The sequence below is a fragment of the Nicotiana tabacum genome, chromosome 3 (assembly GCF_000715075.1).
Source record: "Nicotiana tabacum cultivar K326 chromosome 3, ASM71507v2, whole genome shotgun sequence".
Classification (NCBI taxonomy): Eukaryota; Viridiplantae; Streptophyta; class Magnoliopsida; order Solanales; family Solanaceae; genus Nicotiana; species Nicotiana tabacum.
Genome location: NC_134082.1, coordinates 201,155,763 through 201,172,943, shown reverse-complemented (window position 1 = coordinate 201,172,943; position 17,181 = coordinate 201,155,763). Strand labels below are relative to the sequence as shown.

The 17,181-nt window shown below is 35.7% G+C and overlaps 1 protein-coding gene across 1 annotated transcript; it reads left to right on the top strand.

Annotated features, from left to right (window-relative positions):
* Window positions 1-4,391: 4,391 nt before the first annotated feature.
* LOC107766476 (histone acetyltransferase HAC12) lies at window positions 4,392-17,065 on the top strand. Its single transcript, XM_016585255.2, has 17 exons — window positions 4,392-4,486; window positions 5,690-5,907; window positions 6,030-6,129; window positions 6,376-6,613; window positions 6,688-6,906; window positions 8,265-9,280; window positions 10,067-10,354; window positions 10,445-10,729; window positions 10,898-11,026; window positions 11,297-11,497; window positions 11,606-11,748; window positions 12,890-13,193; window positions 14,159-14,298; window positions 15,352-15,430; window positions 15,689-15,931; window positions 16,183-16,406; window positions 16,489-17,065. Exons 2-17 carry the CDS (start codon window positions 5,711-5,713, stop codon window positions 16,556-16,558), a joined length of 3,876 nt encoding a protein of 1,291 aa, XP_016440741.1. The 5' UTR covers window positions 4,392-4,486; window positions 5,690-5,710; the 3' UTR covers window positions 16,559-17,065.
* Window positions 17,066-17,181: the final 116 nt, after the last annotated feature.

Sequence of the window (17,181 nt, the reverse complement as noted above, 5' to 3'; positions counted from 1 at the left end):
GTATTCCTGAATGACTAATGTAGGATGTGGCCCAGTTATTGAATCATCCTCAAAGGGGTGTCTTTTTTCAAAAATAGGGGTCAACTTTACTGAGGTACCAGTTGTTCATTGAATTCATGAATAAAGACTTTTAATTATAAAACACTAACCTGCGGAGTCGAAGTTAGACTCGTAAGGCATAGAATACCATCTACTTGGTCGCCGGTTCCTATGAGATGGTACTGGGGTTGATTCAACTTTTTTTGCACTATTGTGTATCACAATTCTAGTTTCTGGAATTTGACTGGGAAGAAACTTGTCGTCCAGCTCAAATTGAGATACACAGTAATCTGTAGATACACCCTCTTGGCCTATAGGTGGTATGTTGCACGACACCTCTGATGTAGTATTCCCCTCCACACAAAGAGCATTAACCACTGTATTCTGTTAGACGTATGCATCATTGTTAGTGTAGTAACTGACTGTATGAATACAGTTAAATACATATACAATATAGAAACTAAATATGATAAGTGAAAACACAGTTAAATACATCACACAGATTCAAGAATAATACATATGAATACATTAAAATACAGCTGAATACAATTAAATACAACAGTTATTCAAAAATAATGAGGCGATTAAATACATCATACAGATTCAGTTAAATACATCTTTAATTTACAACTATATAGTGATGTTAAAATACATCTGAAAAACATATAAATACATGTTGTTATTCAAGACTAATGAGGCAATTAAATACATAGTACTGATATACATCTGTTAGTTACAATTACTGAGAACTTTTAAAATACATCTAAATACAGTAAAATATAGCAATTATTTAATAATAATGATGCCATTTAAAATACATCTGAATACAGTAAAATACAGCTTAAATGTATACAAGTATCATGTTATAATATATATGAATATATCTAGATACACCATGCGAAGATCACAATAATTATGTAGAAATAAAGTCAGAAAAATACAAATGCATATAGGATTAAGATAATTAAAAATACTGAATTATTTTGTATATACTTGTATTTCACAATGTTACAAAATTGTTTTATATATGATTAATCCGAATAATTGCAAACAGGAGATATAAACATATGCTAAAGATGTTAAACCTCAACATTATCCCAACAACTGTATCAGTCTGTTTGTGACCTTTTCAAATATCTTGCAAGTTGGCATCATATGACATTTCAATACCATCATCACGTCTTCCTGTGGTTTTCTTTCTCTGGTGTAAGCTTTCTTTTTGCTGATTGTCTTGAAGATGGTCAGAAAACATCTTAAATTTATCATTGATCAATGATCTCAGAGACTTGAACTCACCCACAACCTTAGCAAGACAGAAATAATTAGAAAAGTGCGCCAAAAATATACGAATGTTAAGCACTAAACTGTAATGTGTAATGTGTGGATAAAAAACTCACGTATTCTTTGAATGAATTTAGGTTTTTCCTCAAAGAAGATACTTCATCATTTTTGGAATCTGCTAGCTGATTGTGAGGTTTGCGCAATTTCAGATACACCAGCAGGAGGAATCTTGAATTGATTCTCTGTATTTGAGGGATGAATAATCTGTTCCTTGCACTTTTTATGGAGCGGTGGTGAAGATGGATCAACACTTGCAACATGTTTCTTCTTACACTGAAGATCGTGTGTAGGAGAAAAGTCATCTGAATCCTCTGCCGACTTGTCTGAATGAGTAGGACTATTCTCAACAGCAACGCCTACTGGAGGAATCTAAATAATGGCAAGCTCTATATCGGTTGGATGGATGTCCTTGTAAACAATATGAAAAACGAAATACAATCAAAGTCTTACTACAATGGATGTATGCAAATCTGGATTCAAATTGTAATTTGTGTTCAAATGAAGGCAACAATAATGATTAGTAAGTTATATGCAACTGTATGCAGCAGTAATAATGAAGGTAGCATCAACTGTATTCAGCTGTATGCAACAATAACTGTATGCAAATGTATGCAGCATTAATGATTAGTAAAATGTAAACTACACACGATACAAATTGTAAATTACCATGTTTCCCTTGTTATTGAACATGCCATTCATCAGATAAGCAAAGTTTGGCTGATTTCCGGTGGTTCTCTAATTGAGTATTATGGGGATCACGTTATCAACTCTGAGTGCAATTTTGGGATCAACATTTGAACAACACTCATAAAACCACACTTGCATAGCTAGGGGCATCCTAGCTATCCTGTAGTACTTCTTCTGAGCATCCATCTTCTTGCTAATAAATTTTGTCAGGCTTTCAAATGCTTTTAAACCCCATGGATATTCAGAATAGCGCCCACTCTCTAAGAAGTCAAAATATATCCTTGGGATGGTTGTGCTGTTTTTCTCGGATGAAAAAATGAAGGTGTGTATGAAATACAACACAACTATCTTCAAGGCATCCCCATCGTTGTCATGACACCAATTCTTGTCAGCAAAGCATTCCATCAAATCTTTCTTTTTGACAAGATTGGCACCTCCAAAGTAAGTCTCAATAATCCAGTTAGGAACTTTTTCATTGAACTCAAAGTCAGCAGGGTTACCAACACATTTGAGGCCAGTCACAAGCGCAAACTCCCTTATTGAGAAAGATAATGAAGTACCATTGATGTGTATTGTAAATACATTGTCAGTACTTCCTTCTAACTGGAGAGACATGAAGCATCTGAAGAGTTAATGTGTGCCTTCACAACGTTTCATTTGAAGGAAATTTCCAAAACAAGTATCACCCAGTTGTTTGTACTACTCTGGAGTAAGATTTTCGTTTAGCTCGGAGACTATGTCAGTGTTAGTATATACACTAATATGCGATGCAAATATAGGCTGTTTTTTCACAAACAGCTTAATTCCCTACATTTAACAAGAATAAATACATATAAATACAACTGAATACAACACATATTTCATAGTACAATTGACATGAATACAACTAAATACAGACTGAAAAAATAAACTGGAGTAAGATATGAGTGATAGAAATATATATACTAATATAATACATACGCATACAACAAATAAAAACATTGCAATTAGAATAAAACAGTGATGGAAACTTTGAAAATCCTTATAAATATAACTACAAGAATACATCAGAATACATATAGATATCTGTAACATCGATTTCTATAAGTACAAAAATACATTGAATATCCTTTTTGAACAGAGAATTCAACAGGTTTATACATATAAATACAGGTGAATACATCAATAATACAGATGAATACATCAGAAATTACTTTTTCTTCTAGTGTATCCGAGCTTTTACTTGCTTCAACCTCCTTCCCCTTGACAAATAAGCTTCAGAAATATATTTTTTCCTCTTTTCCACAATGGGAAGTCTTGTTTCCTTCAATGATTTCTCGACTTGGGTTTCTTTGAAATTGTCATGTCGAGATTTTATTCTCTTCTCCAATGCCATATTTTTGGCTAAACCTGCATCCACTTCCCTTTGAGTGATTTGCAAGGAGAAGAGGGCCCATCGAAAGTGAGAATTTTAGTGGGTATACCTCTAGTAATCAACTTGCGGGGTGTATTCTCAGACATTGTGAGAATACGCTTGGATACTGTTGATTAGAGAAAATTTGGTGAGTAGAGATGTTGAGAATAAGCAAAAATAGCGAAAATTAAAAATAAATAAATACTTACCACACTAATTATAGAAACAAATGAGTAAAATCTAGAGGAGATTAGGGTTTACGCCGAGATTGGGGAAGGAGGAAGGCGGTGTGGGTGAGAAGGATTCTCTGGTTTTGAGCGTGTTTACAGGGAATTGGAAAGAAAATAGATTGTATCAAAATAGAGAGAGGATGAACGTGTATTGAGAAGTTGTATGAAAAACAATAACTATGAGAGAAAAATCTGAGAATGGAGAGAGAAATAGGGTACATAGCATCTTTAGTGGCTTAAGTGTAGGAGATAACCAAAATTAGAAATTTTGCTATAAATCATAAAAGGTATCTATAAAATATAAATTATTTAAATGGTATTTATTTTAATTAAATAGGGTGTTAAACTTTGCTATAGGAGGTAAAAATTCCTTATAAAAAAGATTATGATCAAACTTTGGGTTCTTTACATAAATAGCCGGCCATATACATTGCATACGTTTTCTAGCTATACACATGGATTATACACAATTACACATATATAATACATAAATTATGCATATATTATACCTTCACCGGTTATTTTTAATTAAAGTGGTTGGGTGGACAGCTATTTGAGTTAATTCTTTTTCCATTCTTCCTGTTGTGACGCGAAGGTGTTATATTTGCAAAGCTTCTAAAATAGGGTACGAAATAAATAGTGGCCTCAGCTAAATAACTGAAATCCGAATACTACCCAAATTCGAATCCGTATCCGTTTCGGCCTCAAATTCTTGCCAATACTCCTTGCCGCGCTATTACCCTCCCTTTTATCTACCGCGAACAAACCTTCTTTTTTTCTACAAAGGAATCAAATTGTAAGTTCCTCTTTCATTCTATATATTTTCCGTCTCTCTAATTAATACCAAAAACCTTATCCAACCTGTAACAATTATGATGGTAAAGCACTAATTTTTGTGAATTAAATTCTAATGCTGTGTTTGGATATCATAGTTTCTTCGGTAACTTTATATGTCAATTTACGTTCTTATTTGCTTCACATGTGTTAATAGCTTGAATTTTGATGGTAGAATTATTTGCATGTGAGTAGTAAGAGTCAACTAATTACAAAGACCTTTGTTGGATTATGCAGTGGCATGCAACGTTGATCAGACTTTGTGATTTTTTTGAAAGGCGGTTTTCTGCCTTTTTAATCTCTCTTTTGCTTGAATAACTTATCTTGGCAATTTGTTGTATAATGTAATGGATGCTACTAATTACTTGCACTGCTCAAGTTGTGTCGATAAATAACATTGAAGTTAGTTGGTAAGTTCTACGTGTAATTACTCTCTTTTTGTAACAATTAGTCTTTGTTAGTCCATGAATCTTTTATTTGATGGACACTGTTTTAGGCAATCTCACCATAGTTATCGAAGAAATTTCGAGTGATTGCCACAACCCCCTTTCTCAGGGTGGTGAGGGGATGACTATTTAAACAAGAGAGGGTACTTCCAATGAAAACCATATATAGGATGTTCGCCAATGAAAACAAGCTTGCCTTCCCCTTCTCCAACCCTAAACGAAAAAGAAGAATGAATATATGTGTCTGTGCGCGCGCGCGCGCACCATTAAGGAAAGGAGGAAAAAAAGTATTAAGTGGGAATTGATCCTTGTTACTTTGGGTAAATAACTTAACATTCAACTAAATGCACCATTCAACCTCTTTGGAGCACGGGCACCAGCAAATAATATTAGATCAATTCTAGAAAAATATGTACATAGCATACCTAGTTTGGCGGAGAGACCATGGGTGCACGTGCATCATAATTTGCCAAGTAAATATGCTCCTGTATATGTATTTATATGTATATTATAGTTTTATGGAATAATGCTCTACAAAAAAGAACTGTTGAGGAGATCTCTTTCTTTCTTGAATCTGCTGTTGCCACAGCATCTGAACCAAATTTTTTTAACTCGCATGAGTGTCCGTATCACTTCTGCAAGTAACTAGAAACACATTTGTGTCAGCTAGTACGTGTAGAAGCCCCTAAATTTTGTTGGCTTTTCAATTTTCATTGCAGGAGGAATGTGTAGAAAGCGAGATGAATTTGAACGGAGTCAACGTTTGGATACCATCTAATTCTGGAGGAACCTACTTGTTCCAGGAAGCATCAGATATCCTGCGGCTTAGTAACACTGGTTCACGACAACATTCCTGTGAGAAGCAAGATGATGATCAGGTCGCGTGGACCAACGATCGAAGCAGGGCTCCTGTGAATGGATTTATTGGAAATAGAATGTAAGTTCTAAATATTTTTATGTCTTCCAGGGATAGAGTTGTCAAAACTTGGACGTACGATTTTATCTGAATGATATGCTTGCTTAATTTTCTGACATTTGGAACACGATTTTCTTTTGCAGCAAGAGTTTTATGTGGAAAAAGAATTTGGACATGGGCAAGCAGATGGCCAACAATTTAGCTGACTTGACAAATCAGCCTTCAGTAGATGTTGTTTGTAAGGTCTGTTTCTTTGGTCGTTATTTATATTTTAGCCCGAGAAGAATGTCAAATTCCCTTGTCACATGATTCTTAAGTTGGTATTTTTTTATAAAAAAATTTAAATGAGGATCTGTTCATATTCCAATGCTTTCTGAATGAATTTTCCATTAGCCAGCTAAGAGTTCACTTTCGTTGGTTGACTGATGTTTAATTTTTAGTCTGAGAACTGCTTTATAGACATGAGCTCATTGTTTTGAGTTAGAACAGCAGGATCATGTGTGGAAGGAGATACTTTCACGTGAATATCAAAACCTAATCCAGCAAGAAGCTTATTATCCACAAGCATGGCAGGATGAAGCAGAGGATTTTCTTTCGTCCAATTTGACACCCATTTCCCATACAATAGACCTGGGTGATCCACCTCTTCTTTGCAGCTCAAATTTGCAATCTGCACAGCATGATCTCTCAGCGGCTTCTTGCATGAATTACAGCATGCTCCAAACAGGTGAGTTTTTGACAACTTTTGTGGTTTTGAAACTCCAAGCAGCTTTAAATTCTAAAGTATTACTTTTAATACAGGATCCTCAGCTAATAAGTCTCCAGTCAGTGTGTCACATGTTCCCGAAGAGATTGTTGATTCTCCTGAACCGTTCTCATCTGTTACTGTATCCTCTGATGTAGAATGGAATGCCAATAAGGAGCCTTATGAAGATGGGCTAATGTATTCAGATAGCAGTTTGCTGAGTATCTCTGAATCAATATCGAAAAGTTCAATTAAGCCTCAGTATTCTGATGGGGGTAAGATTTTCTATTTCTTATGATCAACTCTTGGAATGTATTAATTCCTAAATCTTCTTTTAGAAATTGCTAATATGGATAAATGGTTGCGGTGGTAACCCCTTGAATTTATCATTTTCTGAAAGGTCTATACCCTTTTGTTGCTTTTCTCATTCTCTTAGTGTTACTGCCTTCTTTTCCATTTACTTTTTTCCGCTTTCCAATCTCTACACTCTTCAGTATCTTTCGATATATCGTCACTGAAAAAGATATATTTAGAACCCACTTTTCATACTATCAAAACTTCGTCTTTGTCAAAAGGTTAAGTTCTTTAGATTAGACCATTTTATACCATTGAAAGTTAATATTTATCAGCTATTACTTATAAAAAATTCTATCATTTATCAGTTATAACTTTATCTTCAACTTTGGACCTACTTTAATTATAATCCAATAAATTGTCAGCCCTCACTTTAATAGCTCTGCCAGGTCAAATGATGCCACATAAAATGGGACGGAGGGAGTAATTTTTTGGGAGAAATCCCAGAACGGTATTGGTTGTTAGAGGTAGTTGCATGTGTTTATCATCTTTTACCTGCAAACCATGACACCTAGAACTGTAAGCCAAGTAGAAGTTGAGGTTGCAAGATGACAATTTTCTATCCTTCGTTACCAATCTTTATACTCAAGAAGCCAAGAAAATGGAGAAATACAGGTGCAAACGTTTTCATTTGCAATGGAAATTTAGTACTTTAAGGGGTCGTTTGGTATGAGGTATAAGTAGAAATAGTGTTGGGATTAAAATTTAATACCACTTTAATACTTTGTTTGGTTAGCAAACCTGGGATAAGTTATCCCGGGATTAAATTAGAACCGGGATAACTTATACCTTGTAGGGGGTGGGATAATTAGTGCCGGGATAACTTATACCTTCTTAGAAATTATGCAATTGTCATTTTTAATACAACATACCAAATAGTGGATAAAAAACAATACCAGGATAATTAATCCCAGCATAACCTGTATTCAAACCAAACGACCCCTAAGAGCATAGGTGTTGACTAATTGTTATAGCACTTGTAATATTAAAAATTTGAAAGAAAAACTGAAGTATTGTTGGGGCTGGGTGCAGCTTGAACTCTCTTCTCAAGCATGGTTTAAGCTCAGTTTGATCCAGGGAAATACCAAGCTGAATCAAATTCTAGTTAGTTAGATCAGGTCGCTTGTGAGCGCACTATGTTGAGTCGAATCCGCCTTGTAATTCAGTGATGTGCTCTAGTTCATAGATTTAATCTTAAATTCTCTATGACTTCTACTATTTCTTTTCCTTTCTTGCATAGTCACTTATTAACACTTGCTTTTTTGCTTGATTTGGTCAGTTGAATGCAATCTCGGAAACTATGGAGGATATTTGGAAAGTAATCAGAATATTTATCATGAGAATGTTCCTGCATCACATGGACAAAGTTTGTCTCATCTGAATCGTTGGACTTCAGAACCGGACATCAAGTCGTTTTCTGAAGACAACACTTTGCCAACTGCAATATCTTATCAGCTGCCTAATCCGAGATCACATGGGTGCTTGGTGGAGCAAGATGCTTCTATAAGTAATTTATCAAGACAAAGGTCAAGTTTACCCAATGTATTCCAGCTTTTCCCAGAGCAATCACCTAGTATTCAGCAACGAGATTTTCATCAACTCCACAATGGTTCTTCAAATGGATCTGGCTTTGATGAGGAATGTAATGGCTATAGCTCTTATATCAATGAAGCTACTTTACCTCCATCAAAGCGAAAGAGGGTGGAAAATCTCCCTGTGCTTCATTTTGGGCCTTTCAATGCTGATGCTAGTTCTGGCAATCAGCAGTCGCCTATTGCTGGACATTTATCGTTAGGGCAGTACTCTGAAGGTCCTACTTGCAGCAAAAGGAATAAGACAAATATCAGTAACAAAATCGCAAGCTGTGTGAAGGATCTGAATATAGCTGGTGGATCTTGTAATCTTCCCAGCATCGACATGTTGCGGGTTGACAATGGTTATTATTTTTCCTCTACAGAGCTCAGCAATGACTCTGAACTGCAGAAGATAGAGCATACATGCACTAGTGGAACTGAAAATAGTGAGATTGACAATTCTCCCAAAATGAGCTTAGATGGGTCGTCTTTTCTTCCTGTAGAGCACTCTAATGATCAACGAGAGGAGATACAACAAACATCTAAGTATAACCAGACCACTTCAGCAACACGAAGTGATTTGATTGAACCGAAAGTTAATTGCCAGATGGGAATGAGGTCAAGTACAGAAGACTCCAAGAGGCTGAGTGTTTCATTGACGGACTTTTTCACGGTTGAGCAGTTGAAGAATCATATCTACAGCCTCAGTCAGTATAATCAGGTACGAAATATAACCTGACCTCCATATTTGTTCAGTGTTTTTTCTCTAGATCAAATGAAGGAATGCTTTGAGCAATAAAATCCTAGGTTATAGTTTGAGCTGGTCTTGACTGTTGGGTAGAAAATTTTAGAATTTTCTTCTGCTTGTTAATTTGAGTTGATATTTAATGGTACAATTTATGTATAATGGCTTGTTCTCTTTCATACCTGTTGCTCTTATTGTGCCTGTTATAACTTATAAGGTATCAGTAATGAATTAGGAGTACCTATTACTATTGTTTATGTTAAATGGTAAAGCAGAATGATAGAGATATATCAAGAAGGTTAGATAGCAGGGTCTCACGTTTATACTTAAGTGATTTCACAAACTTCATCGGACTGTAATTTTCCAAACTTGCACTTGCACATAGTGCAGAGTTAGCTAAGTGAAAGGAGCATAACCTAAAGGCATTTCTTATTAAATGCAAACCATACAATGAAAATTTGTTCTGGTTTTGATTATATCCTATTAAATTAATGAGAAGTCTTCCTTAGCGAGACAAATATCTTTGAAGATAGAAAAGATTTAGAAATAGGGATACTGCTACTATTTGGTCAGTTTGGGGGAAGGGGATTTAAAAAATTACACACTTTTTGGAGCTTGCAGAAACATAATTAGTGCTTTTGAAACTTACTGGTTCATGCATTTGATCAAGGTATATGCGAGTGTTTCTGTGAAGGCACTTCATGTACTTAGATTGGCTTGTAGTTAGCTTGATAACCGGTTTTCTCTTACATTTTTGTGTAGGGATCAACTGGAAATATGATACTACATTCTGTCAATGAGAATATATGCCAGTTATGTGGCACGGATAGGTTTGTTTTTGTCCCTGTACCTATATATTGCTCATCATGTTGTGCTCGTATCAAGCGCAACTTGGTATATTATTGGACTGTGGACAAAGCTGGCGCACGACATTGCTTTTGTACAAGATGCTTTAGGAAGTCTCGTGGCGATAATGTCTCATCCCGAGGACTATCAATTAGCAAACAGAAGTTTCAAAAGGCAAAAAATAGTGAGCAAAATGAAGAATCGGTTAGTTTAGTTTAGTATATCTTTCTGTTTCAAGTGTTAGTACTTGATTTTGTATTGTTGTTTAATTTTATCTCATTGGTTCATTTGTAGTGGGTACAATGTGATAAATGTGAGTGCTGGCAGCATCAAATATGTGCTCTTTACAATGCTAAAAAAGATCTAGAAGGACAAGCAAAGTACATATGTCCATTTTGCTGCTTAGAGGAGATACAAGCAGGAGAGCGTGTGCCTTTATGTGCGCCTTTACGTGCGACTCTTGGAGCCCAAGATCTTCCAAGGACTATGCTCAGTGATCACATTGAGCACAGATTGTTCAGGCGCCTCAAGCTAGAGAGTGATGAGAGAGCAAAATTGTCAGGACAAGATGCAGATGAGGTAAGCCACTTAAATAGGCTGGATGTAGTTTGTTTCCAACAAACTTTCAAGTCCAGTGATTCATTAAGGTGTTATTTTATCCTTACGAGCTACTTCAATTATTAACTATCTTAAGTGAAGTGGAAAACATACAAAACTAGCACTTTTCTAATATTTACCTATTGTCAGGTACTTGGTGCAACAGATCTAATTGTCAGAGTGGTATTGTCCACTAACAAAAAGTTGAAAGTGAAGCAGCAATTTTTGGATCTCTTTCACAATGAAAATTATCCAATGGAGTTCCAGTATAAATCAAAGGTGAGAAAAGTGGACCTTAGCATTCTTTCTTGATATGAATGTAAGGTTCCCCTCTCAAAGCTATAAACACCATTCAAATTGTTTGGTCTGATTGTACTAAAGTTTTATGTTAGCTTGATATTTGCAATAACACTTACTGGTTTATGAATTTGTGGAGTATGAAACCCCTTGACACTTTTTTGTGGCCCACACCATTTTCTTTTGTCCTGCATACTTTTAGAAAATGCTGTATAATTTTTTGGAATTGAATCTGACATAATGCCCAAATAGGTGATTCTACTGTTTCAGAATATCGAAGGAGCAGATGTTTGCCTCTTCGGGATGTATGTCCAGGAGTTTGGATCAGAGTGTGCTCCTCCGAATAAACGCTGTGTCTATATATCATATCTTGATTCTATCAAGTATTTTAGACCTGAGAAAGAAACTGTGAAAGGGGAAGCTCTACGTACGCTTGTATACCATGAAATACTGGCAAGTGCAAAATTGAACCCTTCTTTTATAGTTAATATAGATTCTTAATTTTATCAGTTGAATCACTGGAGTAATTAGATATTTGCTTTCTCTTGGTTATCACATCAGATTGGATACCTGGATTACTGCAAGAAACAAGGTTTTACAACATGCTATATATGGGCTTGCCCACCTGTAAAAAGTGAAGACTACATCTTGTATTGCCATCCAGAATCTCAAAAAATACCAAAACCAGACCAACTTCGGCGGTGGTATGTGTCTCTCTCTGTCGCTCCTCTCCAGTACTCTTTTCTCATCATTCCTGGACCCCATTTTGTTGCATTTATCGACATTCTCATGCTTTGGTTTAGTTCGATATGTCATGAACATATGGGCATTGTTCTTTGTAATTTTGATAGCAAAAAGGAACAAGTTCTTACGTATATCGATTACCTGCTTTCAAGGCTTTAAAAAGTAAATCCAGCTTTGAAGTTCGTCTACTTGCACACAAAGTTTTTGCTTCAACAATTCAGAAGTTCGAGAAATTAAAACTAATAAAACAATATACAAAATCATTCCATTCATGAACTTCTAATTGTAAACGTTGCATTAGGCCCTCCTGGAATTCCTTCCAAAGCCTGTTGAATGATCTTTATGGATTCTGTCATTTCACTGATTCATACTAAATAACAAGCTAATGAATTCTCTTCTCTGTGCCATTTAACCTGCCAGTCAATTTCGTCGTAAGACTTATGAAGATACCCTTCTAATCCGGAAGCTCATAGCATATCCATATTAGTGGGAATGTCCTGTCAACTCCAAAAATGTACAAAATCTAACAAATCTCTCTAAATAGGGAAGCATGTTCTCTTCATTCCTTCAAAGCTCTTTTGTTTCACGAGCTCCAAACTTTCCGTATCGGGGCATGAAGGCTTAATTGTGAAGCTTTGCCACTTACTCTCTTTTCTTCGAGTTTGTCCCAATAGCATGCAGAACCAAATATGCCCTCCTGATGTCTCTCCAGAAAGTGGCTTCTTAGAAAGTTGTGACCTGTTGAGTAAACCAACTCTCCTTTCGACTAGTTTGTCTACTATGATTGTCTTCCAACTCCACAATCCCTTCCAAGATAGTGCTTTACTGCTTTATTGACACCGTCGCGTTCTCTTGCGCCTAGCCCCACTTCTACTGGGAGTCACCTTTTCCCATTCGAGTAAAAGTTGTTCTCTTTCTCCATCTTTTGCTTAAATTTCCTTCTAATCTGATCAATCTTTTTCCACTTACTAAGAGAATATTAGCTCCAAGCTTTCAATACTCACCAAAGAGGTTTCAAGGGTACTACTTGGACAGGTCAAGTCTCTTTAGTCGTATAGTATGTTTATTGGAATTGAATGGATTCTGTCTTTTGGGCTGCAGGTATAGGTCAATGTTAAGGAAAGCATCTGAAGAGGATATCGTGGTGAACTATACTAATTTATATGACCACTTTTTCGTTCCGAGTGCAAGGAATAATGCCAGGATAAGTGCGGTTCATTTGCCATATTTTGACGGAGACTATTGGTCAGGTGCCGCAGAAGATTTAATTAGGAATATTGACAAAGAGAGCAGAGGTGATTCACCAAATAAAGTGAAAAAGCTAATGACAAAGAGGGCGCTAAAAGCAATTGGACATAACAATCTTTCTGCTGATGCAACTAAAGACATTCTAGTGATGCAAAAGGTAGTTTCATTGAGTTATGTCCTCAGTTTGTATACTTCACCTGAAAGAACTTTCCCCTTCTTTTGATACTAGTTCGAAGTAAGTTTAGTAGAAAGAAATAGGTTGCAGTAGGTAAGAGATTCATCACCTAATTCTTATTACTGTTGAAGACTACAAAATATCGGGCTGAAGAAGATGAAAAAAGTAAGTATAAAAAGAAAAAGAGATGAACAATCAAGAATATGCAAAGAAAGAAGGAAGCACATGGAGGTTTTATGAACTTTCTTCTTTTTTAGAATATCTTTTTTTCTGAAAAGTACTTATATACTACTCTCTCCATTCTCAATTTACATGGTGCTCTTTCCATTTGGGACATCCCAAAATGTTTGAAAGGTTCCGCTTACCCATTCAACTGAAAATATTTTTCTGTATAACTTTAACAATTTTCAGGTTTACTTAATTTCTTTATCGAACTAACATTTTAATCATTACTTTAATATTTTTTCCCAATGCTATAAATCTAATCTACAAGTCAAATTGACATCTTATATTTCGTATCTAGTCGAACACCATCACATAAAATGGGACGGAGCATTAGGAAAAACCTTAAGTTTCATCTGGGATGGTTGCAGAATCTGATGAACATCTTACAATTTTGCAGTTACAGAAAACACAACTTTTAATATCTAGAATGAGTGGTGGCGTTAATAAAATCGATCTCATTGTCTGGATTTGTAGACAACAAATTGAAAATTTATCTTTAGATTAGACTTATATTTTACATCCTTATGCCTGGTATACATAATGTCTTAACTTTCACACTAGGTGATTGATGAGACATGCTAAGATAAATGTGATATACATGTGTGAGCGTGTGTGTGTTTGTATCTCTCTGAGTGTGTTGGCATTCAGCTGAAAAACACAGGTGCTTTCAAATAGCAGAACGTATTATTAACTTGAATATTTCTATTTGTTTGAATTGACAGCTGGGACAAACTATCTTACCTGTTAAAGAAGATTTCATCATTGTAAACTTGCATGTTGTGTGCACAAACTGCCATGAAGCAATATTATCAGGAAGTCGATGGTTTTGTTACCAGTGCAGAAACTTCCATATATGTGCAAGGTGATATTTCCACCTCTTTTCTTTCTCCCCATCACTGTCTCTTTATTCCTTGAAGAGGTTTCTTTTAAACTATGTTTAATTCGGGGAAAGATGAGGGCTGATTGATATTTTACATCTCCTAAGGCATATGTTAATACTAATATTATGCTGCTTAGGACAACTAGAAAGGAAGATAAAACTTCTTCCTTTTCTTACAAAGGGAGGTTAACATCTGATTTTAAGTCATAAAAAAATTTCTCCACTTTCACGTCGCCCCCTACACCTCCTTTTAAACAAGTTGCATGAGCCTTTTCAGCTCTTTACACCCTTCCAGTCAATAATAGGTGTCTTTGGAAGTAGAGTTCTTTGGGGTATCTTACCTTGTGGATTTATCCTGCATGATATTAGTATATCATACAGTAAATCTATTGATTGAGTGTGCCTAGTGCCTTTGGAGCTATGGGTTTAAAATTTAGTGATAACTACAGATTTGCAAGTCACCCTTGTGTAGAATGAACTTTTCTTTGTATGTGCTAATTGAAATTCTCCTCTAAACATTGACTGATTATTGACTTGGTACATGTTGTTTAATCTTTTTTCATTGAAAAGAAAATGGAAAGAGATATTAGGTCTTTGTACCTATGTTTTTAGCATGTTTTTATTGTAAAATGAAAATATGGAATATGTTATATCTTCATTCATGAGATGTAATGTACTATCAGTTTCTATGACAGTCCAGTTTTATCTTTTTTCAATGGGCTAATCTACTAGCTCCAAAGTTGCGCAATTATATCACAATTTAGATGAACCTTGTATTACTTAAAACCAAGGGAATTTTCCTGTCAGCAGTACAATCCCCTCTGATCTTGGTTCTCATGACATCCGAAGTAGTCTAATTCACTACCTTTAACTAATCGTATTTGCTCTCTTGACCTTTCTTCCTCTCAGTAAAACAGACTTGTAATAACGGTGAACTTGTATCTTTGTTTTAGAAATGGTGGTTGTTTCGTGAGAATTATAATACTAATATTGCATATATTTTGTAATTTAAATTTTATGTTCTTCATATTGTAGGTGTCTTGCTTTGAAGGAAAACTTTGGTGAGCAGAAAACACACACTTCCATTAATGGAGAAAAGCATTTACTTTCCGAGGTGAACTCTCTTTTTCCTTAAAAATTCTTCACCCACTTTGTGGAATGGATCTGAAAGAAATGTTCGAAAAGTAGAGAAGACTAATACACGAGAAATTAATAGAATGAGAGTTGGGGATAGGAGAATAAATTCACGAATTTTGGAACAATAAATCTTTTCTTCTCACATTCACTCTATTTTATTGGATGGCATGTTGAATAACTTTGACCTCACTACCACTCTGACCATGAAACCTTTCTCCAAAATTGCTCTTTCTAGGTTGTGGTGGACGATATACCTGCTAATACTGAGGACCGAGATACCATTATAGATAATGATCTTTTCAAGAATAGGCATTCTTTTTTGAGCTTCTGCCAGCAAAATCACTATCAGTTTGACACACTCCGTCGTGCTAAGCATTCCTCAATGATGATATTGTATCATCTCCACAAGAAGATTCACTCGTCCGAAACTGACTCTGGCGTTGGAAGTGATCAATTCGAGGGGCAAAAACCGTTGCAGGTGCGCATTGCTATATCTTTTATTTGTATGATCACAAACAGAACTGCCAAGATAGTTCTACCATGTTATCAAGTGATTTTAGGTGTTTAGTGTCTGCTTATTTACCTTACTCTTAAAATTTTTGGAGGTCTACTTAAATTATATGTTCTGAATCTCAAGTGTTGGGATAAAGTGCAACAGTTTTTACTGTAATATGGAAATAATCTGATCAGCTGTGCTCAGTTCATCTGACAAGATATTTGGCGCTGCAGGTCAAATTAATGGGTGTACTGGTGCATGCATCACAATGCCGTGCAACTCCAAGTAATCCGTGCTCGTACTCTGGATGCCTCAAAATTAGAAAACTTTTTCAACATGCAAATCGGTGCAAACTTAGAGTTCCAGGGGGTTGCGAACTTTGTTTAAAAACCTGGTCGCTACTGCATTGGCATTCACAGACATGTCAGGATTTCAGTTGCCTAGTTCCTCGTTGCATGTATGTTAAGTACTGAACTTTTGGTCCTCAAATTTCTTGCTTCATAAGTGATGTAACTCCGCTTTCTTCAAATACGATGCAGGGACATTAGAAAGCACGTAGCAAGGAATTCATCGCTTCAGAGAGGTGGAAAGGGATTAGCATCTACATGAAATTACATTCCCATGATCATCCTAGTGTATATTCATCACAAGATCACAAGTGTATAGTCATTTCAGTAATTGACAACGTTGACTTGATGTACAGTGACACTAGCTCATCAGCCGTGGCCAAGTTTTTGTGAAGATTGCCACAAATCCTTCTCAAGATCCTAGTACATATGTTAGCATGAAATATACATAGAGTTGCCATTGTAGTTGAGTAACACGGTTTAGGACTTAGGTTGCTTCACTAGATAACCCCTTATGTGGGAGCTGCAGAGTATAGATGAATATAGTACAAAGAGTTAATTTAGTCAAAGTGTAGTTGTCCTTGTAGATAAGCACAGCGTAGTTAATTTAGTTGAAGAGTAGTTACATCGGTGCGTCACTAGATGTTGTTCAAGCTGTCATTCCGGTCACACAATTTCCTGTTGAACATATAATTCAGATCCTTATTAGATTGTATCTCTGTTGACCGTAGATTGAGGAATAGACTTCTTTTCCCTTCTTTTTTGACCCCCATTTTGGTAAAAATTGTTTATCTATCGTGTATCCCCACTTGAAAGAGCAAGTTATCAGGTCCACGTTTAGAAAAGCTGGTATTACATGTATTAGTCAACGTGCATCAGGAATAG

Coding starts and splice junctions, on each gene's coding strand:
- LOC107766476 (XM_016585255.2), top strand. CDS start 5,711: ATGAATTTGAACGGAGTCAACGTTTGGATACCATCTAATTCTGGAGGA. Junction 9,281..10,066: donor GCCTCAGTCAGTATAATCAG/GTACGAAATATA, acceptor ATTTTTGTGTAG/GGATCAACTGGAAATATGAT. Junction 16,407..16,488: donor TGCCTAGTTCCTCGTTGCAT/GTATGTTAAGTA, acceptor AATACGATGCAG/GGACATTAGAAAGCACGTAG.